The following is a 10679-nucleotide window of genomic DNA, read 5'->3' as shown; positions in this document are numbered from 1 at the left end:
CCCCGCGGGCGCGGAGCCCGCCCGGCGCCGCCATGAGCCAGCGGCAGGTCCTGCAAGGTAGGCTGGGCCGGGGGCCGGGGGCCGGGGCCGGGGGAGCGGGGCTGGCGCGGCGCCCGCCCGCCCGCTGACCCGGCGCCCCGGCGCTGCCGCCCGCAGTGTTCGAGCAGTACCAGCGCGCCCGGTCGCAGTTCGCGCAGGCAGTGGCCGACCTCGCCGCCCGGTCGCAGAGCATCGACACTCTCCGAAGTGCAGGTACGCGGGAGCCGGTGGGGCCGGGGCGTGCGCGGCCGCGGGGTTTTGCGCGCCCCGGGGCGGGGGCACGGGCAGCGCAGGGCGCCGCGGCCTTTCCCCGGTTTTTGTTTTATCTCCCTCCTCCCCCGGTGACCGCTCAGTTTCCGGAGATTTTTTCCCAGTAGGGTTTGGGCCCCACCCTCGTTGCCGAGTCCCCCTCGTTGCGATGGGAAAGTAAATTGCGCTGCTCGGCTGCGGGCGGGTGCCTGTGCGGGGGTGCGTGTCTCTGGCTGAGACCTCCAGTTTATTTCAAGGAACGTTTCTCAGTATAATCCTTTTTCAAATTTACTTCCTCCCGGTTCCGATGTAGCTTTATGTAAAGTACAGCGATTGGAATTCCCGATGAAGGCAGCACTAATTTGCCAAGGAAATTCTACTTTTAGAATAAACAACTTTTTATACCGGCTTTACAAGTTGTTCCTAAATTCTTCGATGCTTTCTGCCGGCAGACTGGCTCAGTTTAGGAGGGATTTGATTTTGTTATATAGCTGTCGTGGGATGTTGTGAACCAAATTGAACATTTCTAGAAAGAGGAGCTGCGGGAGCACTTCTACCAGCTGTTGTACCGCTGGCATCTGGCAGATCCACTCCGCTCGGCCAAAGTTCCTGGGCTTAAAAGAGGAAAAAGAAGTGCCTGGTAATTGATTACCTGAATGACAGTTTGAAAATGTGCTATAGAACAGTGGTGGGTTTGCCGTGTGGTGTTCATGAATTGATTATGTTTGGGTGTGTCTCAATTTTGTTTTGATACTTGTTTCCTAGATCTAATAAAGCTATCAGTCTTTTCTCAAATACAATGACATCTAACAAACGAAAAAGAAAACCAATGGTGTAAATATTTACAACTTTCTGTTATTTTATTTACAACCGTTTTTTAGAATTGTTTTATTAAAAATCTATCACCTAAATTCTTGAGGACCACCTTTTCTTAAGGAAACATTTCCTTTCGTTATGGGAGTGCCGTGTTAATACCAGGCCTTTTGTATTACCTTGCTGAGGGCTCTTGAATCTTTGTTTTGTTTTCCATCTTTTGGTGAGTTAATGACACTGCTGTAGCTTATACAAGTGATCTCTGTTTGCCAAGGGGACATCGTGGCTATAGGAATAATTTATGCCTTATTTGTAGGAAGAGGTTCCTCTGAGTCCTCTTGCAGTCCTGGTTTTAGCAGCTCCCAGAGAGACATCCTGTATAAGCAGGCTTCTCCCAGCTCAGCATTGTAAAAATGCAGAAAGTTTCTATTTTAAGAAAGCAATCAAAGTGCCAAGCTAACTTTAATTGCATTGTATTTCTTTTTAAAATAACTTTTTAATGTAATCTGGTTGGTAACTTGACCTCAGAACTGATTTCTTGCTTGTGCAGAACAAATAATTGATTGAGAGGCCTGAAACTTTCTTCTGCGCACAGCTGGTGTTGGTCTGAAGGTTAAATTTGCAAGGATCAGGCTTTGGATGGTAATCTGGAAATGTGCATTTGTGTAGATTAGCTTACTTGGCTGTTTCTAGTCATGAGCTGCTTTTCCACAAGTTTCAGTTTTTCAGATGCTGGACAAGAGGGGAACATCCGCAAATATGCCTGTTACAATTTATTTACATGGCACACAAATATTTTACCATCTTTCCCACCTGTGTCTTTAAAAATACTATGTAGTTATATAATTGCAATGAGAGTGGTTCATCTTGGCCTTTTCTGGATGTGCTAGATCCAAGTTTTAAAATAAAATTGGTCCTTTTATTAAAACAAATATTTTGGGACATCGCTGTCTAGCAGATAACTGGTGTGCCTTTTATGATCTCAATCTAGTGAGTGCTGGAGCAATGATTTAAGTAAGATGCCTGTCTATACATGTATCTCTGTATAAATCTGATTTTAAAAGGATTTGGGGCTTGTTTCTTACTCTGGTGAATAAGAATTCTAGCCATCCCTTATGGAGATTGCTGTTTTAAGAAGATGAGAAAAGTCTTTGCCCACTGTTACTTTACATTAGCTATAGGAGTCAGGAGCACCTTGCAGGGTTCTTTTGTTGGATCTCAAAAGTTGTCAGGGTTTAGTATCTTTCTGGCAAAAGCAAAAGGCAAGATTACAGTGACTTGAATTTGAATAAAATTATATCCTAAAGTGTAATGTCAGGTACTCTTGTATTAGTGGCCTCAGTTTATATTCCTGGAATAAGAATGAAAGATGAGTTCTCAAGGAATAAAGCATCTGATCCCATTTTAGAAGTCCTTTTGATAAATAGTTAACATCTCATAAGGAAAATAAATACTTGTTTGAGACCTTATTCTTTGTGGAGGTGTGTCTGGACACCACGCTAACATCATGAAAGATAGAAGTGTTGAAAAAGTAATTCTTTACTACCCTCTAAGCCTGCTTCTGTGGTATTAAACTAGGTGCAAGCACTGGTATTGTTGCACATTTGGAACCTGCAGCCTGGAGGGGAGCAAGCAGCCAGGATCAGAGGCACCAGTTCCTTGTGCTGGCTTGGCTGCTGAGAAACCTGTGTATGACCTGTAAGGAAGACTGCTGGGAAGGTGAAAACAAGGTCAGAGAGGGCCAGCAGGAAGCCCACCTTTTCTTGGGGCATCTGTCTTCTGAAGTTTCTGTATCTCAACAAGTTCTGGAGCTGCTTTTCCCACTGGGGAGTAATCTCAAAGATGTTGTAACCAGGGAACTGGAACCTGGCCCTGGGCTTCAACACATTTGCATGGCACTGGCCCTTTCCTGGTCAAGAACGTCCTGGGAGTTAGTGCCTGGGAGCTTAACAGCTTTCTGGTGGCAAGAAAGTGTAAGGAATGATCCCAGAGATTCTTTTGTTGGAGCTCATTCCTGTGTGTTTCCCAACTCTCTGTTTTGCATTGATAAAGTTGTTCCTTATGATTAAATACTGCCATGAATAATTATAGAATTTGTCATTTGAATGTTTAGTTAGTTGATACTTGGGGAGAAAAGTCTGTCCCAAAACTCCTAAACCTTTTCCATGTAGTAAATATACATGTGAAACAGTGACAGATATTTTATCAAATCTTGTTTCTTCAGGGCTGCTGACTAATGGGAGAAGCTACTTTGATAGTAATGACTTCAAATATACTTTTTACATATAAATCTATTTATTTGGTAGCTGCTGCCCATGGAGTTTGGTAATGGAATGAATTATTCAGCTCCACACCTCCTCATCCTTCCATAATTTAAAATCCAAGAAACAGGCTGTTTTCAGTTATAATGACAGATGAACTTGAGCTCTTTTTTTTGCACTGAGTTTTAGGCAGCTGCCTGTCTTTTAGAAAACCTACGTGAAAATCTGAAGTGCTTCTAGGATGTGTGGAACAGTGGTAGTCACTGAGGGTCTAAATCTTTAGGTTTTTTCTTGTAAAGTGCAGCTCTCTGTAAATAAACAACCCCTTTGAAATTGCATTTTGTTTTGATTTTTTTGGAGGCATTAACAATTCAGGATTAATACATGTATCAGAATAATTACTTATGTGTATTTGTTTTTGATTGATTATTTGATTATTTTTTATTTATCTTGCATTGGAACATGTGGTGATGACAATGTTGCTTTTAATATGTGAGTTATTTAAGGCTGTCATTGTGATTAAGAAACAATTTAGTCTTGCTACTTTGACTCTAAAGATATTACAAGATCAGCTCTTTAACCCCTTTCTTGGGGCTAATCACATTCTTAAGTGTGATGACTGCAGAAGTCATGGGGAAAGCTGGGTATGGAACATGGAAAACCAGAGCTGTGTGTGCAGCAGCCTGTGTGCTGGGGCCCTGCACACCTGGCTTCCCTTTGCATTGCTGCTGGGCTATTTTTCTCATCTCAGGCAGAGAACTTCCACTGCTGCTCCTCTGCCTTGCTGGCTTGCTGGACAGTCTGCAGGGTTCCAGGAAAGTTCCAGAATGTCACTGTAAATGAAGATCCTCTCCCAGGAATCTCTCCAACTCCATCAGCCCACAGCCCTGAGGCCAGGTCTCCCTTCCATAATGCCTGGTACCAAGCTGCTTCTCAGCCTTGTACTCCAGCCCTGAGCCCTCTCCTCTGCTTTAACCTCTGGGCTTTTTCTCCTGTACCTGTTCCACACAACCCATGCTGGCAGGAGGCTAAAGCCTGGAGGCAGGGCTTACCTGAACAGACTGGGGCTCCACCACCAGCCCTTGGGCATGGCAGACTTTCCCCTGTTTTGTGGTCTCTTTTTCTGTAGGTAAAGGGTGATGTCATCAGTGTTAGTTCTTTCCTGGCTCCAGACCTATTCCGCTGGTGACAGGTTTTAAAAGCTGTATTTCCGAATCTCTGGATTGGTTTTAGGAGCCTTTATTTTTAAGAAAAGCTGTTCAAATTGATTTCCCTCCTCCAATTACATGGAATATTTTTGCCCATGCTTTTGTCAACTTTTCGTTCTGATGTGTGTATTTTAAATGTACCATTTTTCAATGTGACAGTTGGCCCTGAGTAATCAGAACCAGACCCTAGGATGGGATTTTAGGATATAGTTCCATATTTTATATAATATTAAAGAATATTATTTGATAGCACTGTGCTTAATAGAAAGCCTGGGAGCACTTGGATCTTGCAAGTGGATATGCATGGACAGACTCCAGTGCCCCCAAGCAGCCAGTTTCAACACTGGAGTTTATCTACCCTCTTTTGTAAAGGATGCAGACAGCTTTGGCTTTGTTTTTGTTTTTGGTTGTTTTGTTTTTTGGTTTTGTGTTTTTTAAAAAATTTTTTTTAGTGCGAGTTAAAAGCTTTACTGAGCTTGAGAAGTAGGAGAGGATTAATGCAATGTGGCATAAAAGACAAAAGTTTGTCTTTGAAGTTGTAGATCAGGTGCGGAGAGTGGCTTTTCCAAAGACATTGTGGTGCCTGATGAAGGCAAGAAGGAGACTGTTTTAAGGGAAGTACAAGAGAGGTGACATAGAAGGAGAAAATAAATGCAGCTGAAGCTGGAGGATTGACTTTTTCTGTTACTCAATCAAGTGAAAGCTCAGCTGTTCCTCCTCTTCTCAGTCTCCTGGCCTTTCTGGTGATTTGCAAGTAAAATGTCAAAACCAGACTTTTTTAGAAAATTCAGTCTCATCTTAACAAGAGGACAGTAAAAAGAAGCAGTTCCTTGTGACCACCTTGGCTTTGGTGTGTCTGTGCACAATTGCATGGTGGCCACTAACAGCCCTGTAAGTGGTATTTTCAGAAATTTGTCCTCTTGTAACAGGATTAGTTCTGCTTCATTAATGCAGAAACAGGGTCTGGCATCTAAGAAGGAGAAACTTACTGTTCTTGATCCTTCAGGAATCTTCAGTGATACTGTCAAACTGAATCTGCATTGTGTCCCACACCATCTGGTAGCTGCTGTATGAATTACTTGATCAGCCAGAGTCCCTGTTACCGAAGTGCATTGATATTCCCTTTGATCTCTGGAGGATGGTAGCTGTGCTGTGCATGGAGCTGTGGCACTGAGGAGTCCTTCCTGGTGACAAGTCACACTTGAGCAGTATGTACTTGAGACCTGCACACTCTGCTGTCCCTGGAAGAGGCTGTGTCAAGATGAGTGTGAAATTTCTCTCTCACTGCTCTTCTGGGAAATTTGTTTTAAGCAGGGCATTTAAAACTCACTGCTATGGAGTTCCTAGAAAAAGGTCATTGAAGATAGGGTGTTAGGGTGAGGCAGAAATAAATTTCCATTTTATTTCCTTGTTAAGTCAGCTGAATTTGACATAAAGAACTCTGAAAAATCAAGCTGATACGATGAATGTTGGAATGCTAATGTTAGCTCTGTAGATGCTCTAAATGTAACAGGTAACACACAAAAATAAGATGATGTTATCTTGGTCCAAAGCATAAATTAGAAGGACAGCATCTGAAAGACAAGAGTGTGTACAGAGACAACTGTAGTGTAGAGTGACTTTTTTTTCCCCACATTTTAAAACAGAAATTATTTTTCCTTTAAGGAAGGAGGATAAGGTTGGAGTAGTCATCTTCAGATGCAGAAATGGAAAGAATTTCCAGTGCAGTGATGATTCTGTTTTGTGACTAGTCAAATCTAGGGGGTTTGATGGGGATGGGAGGAGGGTAGAAGTATTTTGCATGAATTCCGGGTTGTTTTCCCCAAAAAATCAAAATGGCCAAGCAAAGATTGCTATCTCCAGAATAGTGACTGTTTCCTGCAGAAACTTGGAATGAAAAAAATTGGAACCCGCTGCTGCCCCAAGTGATTTTTTTTGTTTGTTTTCCAGATAGGCAGCAGCCAGCACTTGCTTGCTAAAAGAAAGTGCATCAGGCCTGTGTGTAACAGCTCCACTTGAGAAGTGTGTGTTAAGAGTGATTCAGCTTCTAAAGTGTGTCATTCTTTGAAACAAATTTGAGTGGGAAACTGAGGATAGAAAGGGGAATCGTTCCTTGCCCAATGTCAGTCAAGGTTCTGTGATGCAAGAGAGAATATTTGGCAGTAATTCTCTGTTACTCAGTTTCTGAGTGCTAGTGGGAACTCTTCCAAAATAAATCTAGTCCAATAGTCTAAATGCCTTATTTTGTAGTTTACTTTCTGTGTGGTTGCTTTTGAATTAGAGTTAATGAATTTCCTACTGCTGTCACAACAGACTTATTTAGAAGAAGACCAAAGAGTTCTAAAGTTTTCAGCAACAAGACACTGCTACTCCATGATCTGTATGGCCCTGTTCACTTGAGTGAATGGTCAAGATAAAAGGAAGTAGTTGGAAGGTTCTTGCCTATTTTCCTGCTCTAAGTAATGTTAAATACATTTGAATTTAATTAAAAATGCTGATAGGAATCCTGGCTTGGACCTCTTTGGAGGAGTAGACTTTGCTGTAAACAGGATAGATGAAAGGAAGAGATCAAATAGAGGAGGTCACCAAATCCAGCTGTCTCTGGAACAAAGATCTGGGTTGGGCCAGTGCAGGAAAGCCTCATCCTGTGCCAGGCACATCTGTCCTTTACAGCATGGGGTTCAAAAGCCATACAAGGAAAGGTTGGATGGATTTCTTGGCTTCCTATAGGTGTTTTAGTGGATCTCTATGTTTTTTACTGTAGGATCTCTATCTAGCTGTTTTCACACTCTCAGAATTAATTATTTTTTGAAGTGCTGTAAAGAAAGAAATACTAGGTTTGCTGAAGATACAAAAATGATGACAATGGTGAAAGCTCCTCAAGCAGTTGGTTTTGCAGAGTAATTGGAGGTGATGGAAAGCATCTTGACATATATAAAGTGGTTTTAAGAGGAGGTGGAAAGTAGAGGTAAAAGCTTTTAATTATGTTCAATGCACAGGCATGGTCCAGGCCTATGTATACTTCTCTCAATTCTCAGTTAATTTGATGTGACTGTTAGGCTTGTACAGCACCAGGAATTGTTTTTTCTTTGTCTTCTTCCTCCAAAACTCATTCCATTGTAATTATTTGTCCACTGTCTCTTCTTACATTCTAACATGACTTTAGGAAAATACAGTCTCCTTGAGGACCAGCACAGTTGCCATTATTTCTAAACTTGTTTTTTTTTTTTTTTTAATCTGTGTTGTAACATTTTGTTTCCTTTCTTCAAATAGTAACTCCCATTTCATTCTTCATCTTTTTCCTTATTTTAAGTTGTACCAGCTAAAGTAATTTGCAGTAGAACATTTTGTGCTGATGCTTAAATGTCATCACCAAACTTTGCATGGTTTATACTGTCATGGAATGAAAGGCATTGGTCATGGGAGGCATGCTGCTTGGAAGCATTTTCAAATTGAAGGCTTTTTAGGCTGTTCCAAAAGTGAAAGCTGTATCAGCTAACCTTGAAAACACAAAATATATAAATCTTACATTTGGAACAACTCAAATCATGTATGTATGTAAACCTTGTTAAATGTGGTTTTATATTTTGCTGTGCCTAGGTATGTCATAAAGGTCAGAAATGTGTCACATGGCCTGGACCTAGCTCCTGGGTTAAGTGATTCTAGTATCTTTAAATTCCTAGTATCTTTAAATTTCACTGGATTTGAGATCATCAGAATTGAATTGTCTGGCACATTCTGGTTTATTGTCCCAGCCATCAGTCTCTTGGCTTTTTTAGGGTCAGGATACTGCAGGCTGAAGTGTTCCTTTCCCTCTCCCCCAACCACTTCTGATAGGCTCTTTTATATTAGTAAAATAATTTTTCCCCCTTTCTTTTTCTTTTTTTTCCCATTTATTAAATAATCTTGTTTTCATGTTATCTCAAGTCAAGAGCTCAAATGTAAAATCTGTACAGTAACTGCGAGTGAATTACTTGTATGTGTTCCTGCTCCACTGAAATACCTTCAATGTAGATCATAAGAACAGTGTGAGGTCTCCTTAGGAATTTCAGCAGCTGTTTGACCATGCAACTGATGTTAGAGGGAAGGACAAAAAAATACCCTCCCACAGAGGGTGTAGATGACTGTCTAGAAGATAGCAGATGATACATGGCATTGGCCCCAACTCATATGTTTGTTTTGCTTCTAATTTGTCATATTGTCTAATTGTCACATTTAGTGGTTTTTGATATGAAGCACAACTTGCTAATGACACTGTACCTGCCATGCAGAGTTCATGAGAAGATGTCAGTGATGACCACATTCTGAAGTAGTGCTTTCTGCAAGTGCTAAATGAATTCACATTGATCTTACAATACTGGAGGATCTATCTTTTGTCATTTGGTACACAGGAGGCCTCTTCCAGTTCCCAGTGGCTTTAACAGAAGGGTGAGCAGACCCCAGCTACATTACAGACCTGTTTCCATAGGTTCAGTGTATTTGCTTTTATGTGTCCCCCTGAAACCTGTGTTATTTTGTCTTGTGAACATGCTGGGAGGCTGTACCTCTCATGATAGTGCAGCTTTTGTCAAGAGTATTGACCTTCCTAAATTTTTTTTAGTGGATAGCATGGCCTCCATGGTTAGTTTTTTATGTCCTTCTTCCAGCCCCTTCAGAGCCATGTATAGATGATTTGTCTATTGTTCTACTTGCTGGGAGCAATTTGGTTTTGGTGTAAAATAAAAGTGAGAGTTTTACTGCTTCTCTACTTACTTTTTTTTTTCTTTTTAGGGAAAGAAGTATGGTACAGGTGTGACTTGTTATAGCCTGCATGCCTTGGATTATTCCTTGCTCTGAGGTCCTCAGCTTTTCCTTGTCATGGAGTCCCTGTTGAACACCTGGGTGTTTGTTGCTTGCCATTAGGCAGTGATCCCCCAGTGTGGCACTGTCACACCAAAAGGCCTTTGTTCAGTGCTAATAACAATAGGAGCCCTTGAGAAGGCAAGTCTTGCTTTCTTTCACTGTTGCTCAACTAGATCTTTATATGTGTAAAAAAAATAGTGGAAAGGACTGAGAGAACTGATATGAAGAGACCTCTAGCTCTGAGTGTTCATTGTTCTGTTGCAACATCTCCATTTTCAGAGACCTCTGCTTTCTGGCTAAGGTCTAAAGCTCCAAAATGTTAATTCATGGAGCTGGCTGCTACAGGGACAGCACGTTCTAGGGATCACAATACAAGTAATGTTCCCTTCCCAGACCTTACGAGTCACATTCTTTACATAACCATTTGGATCTCATTTCTATCCCTACTGAAGAGTCCTAGTTTAACAGGAAGAGCTTCCACATATGGATTGGTCATCTTTGATCATCCTTGTTCCCTTTCACTGAACTTTTTTCAGTTCTGCTTTAGTGGAGGGTATTAAATGTAGGCTAGTGATGACCTCTGCTTTAGCCTCTACCCTTTCCCTATAATCCTGAGCACTCTGTATACTTCTGCAGGTAAAGTTTCTCCTCTACTACTGAGCAAGAGCTGGGATCTCTCTGGAACTCCCTGTTCTAACTTTGAGATTTTTCTCCTGGTTGGTAGTAATCTGTTTGGAGTCCATCACCGCATCTGTGAGGTTGGAGTTGGGTTCCCTGCATGAGCTCCATTTCACTTGCCATTTTGTTATCCAGTCATTCAGTCTGTAACTTTTTATTGTTTCCCTTGCTGCTACTTTCACATTTTTTATGCTTAGCTGATATACTGTGAACTCATCAGTGAAAACACATCATAAATAATAACATGATAAGAAAATCTACAACTCTTCTGTCTGGAGTGTAATGTATTATGGATATTGGTCTTCAAATCAGAAATCAGTCATTGCTTACAGCAGATGAAATGTAATTTGGTGTAATTCAGTGTAGAGGTTCTACTGGCATGATGAATGAGGAACATGCCAGTGTCTTCTCACCAGGATCTTCAGATGGAGTTTCCCATGCACATGGTAACAGATGCAGTTTATGTATGTTTGAATGTAACTTCCTTTCTTGTGTAAACTTTAAGGATGTATTTTAAAGATAGTTGAATACAACTTATTTCTACATGTGCCTTTTTTTTTTGATTTCAGAATCATTCTGTACCTACAAA

The 10679-nt window shown here is 41.3% G+C and overlaps 1 protein-coding gene across 2 annotated transcripts in view; it reads left to right on the top strand.

The window, feature by feature from the left end:
* SPAG6 (sperm associated antigen 6) overlaps positions 1 to 10679 on the top strand; it is a 38257-nt gene continuing 27578 nt past the window's right edge. For both annotated transcript variants that reach the window (XM_036406914.2, XM_036406915.2), the window contains exons 1-2: positions 1 to 57; positions 157 to 252. In XM_036406914.2, the coding sequence (XP_036262807.1) occupies positions 33 to 57; positions 157 to 252 (121 nt within the window). In that variant the 5' untranslated portion in view covers positions 1 to 32. The remainder of the gene's footprint in view (positions 58 to 156; positions 253 to 10679) is intronic.

The sequence above is a fragment of the Molothrus ater genome, chromosome 1, assembly GCF_012460135.2.
Source record: "Molothrus ater isolate BHLD 08-10-18 breed brown headed cowbird chromosome 1, BPBGC_Mater_1.1, whole genome shotgun sequence".
Classification (NCBI taxonomy): domain Eukaryota; kingdom Metazoa; phylum Chordata; class Aves; order Passeriformes; family Icteridae; genus Molothrus; species Molothrus ater.
The sequence above is the reverse complement of the archived record's forward strand: the minus strand, read 5'-3'. Positions and strand labels throughout refer to the sequence as shown.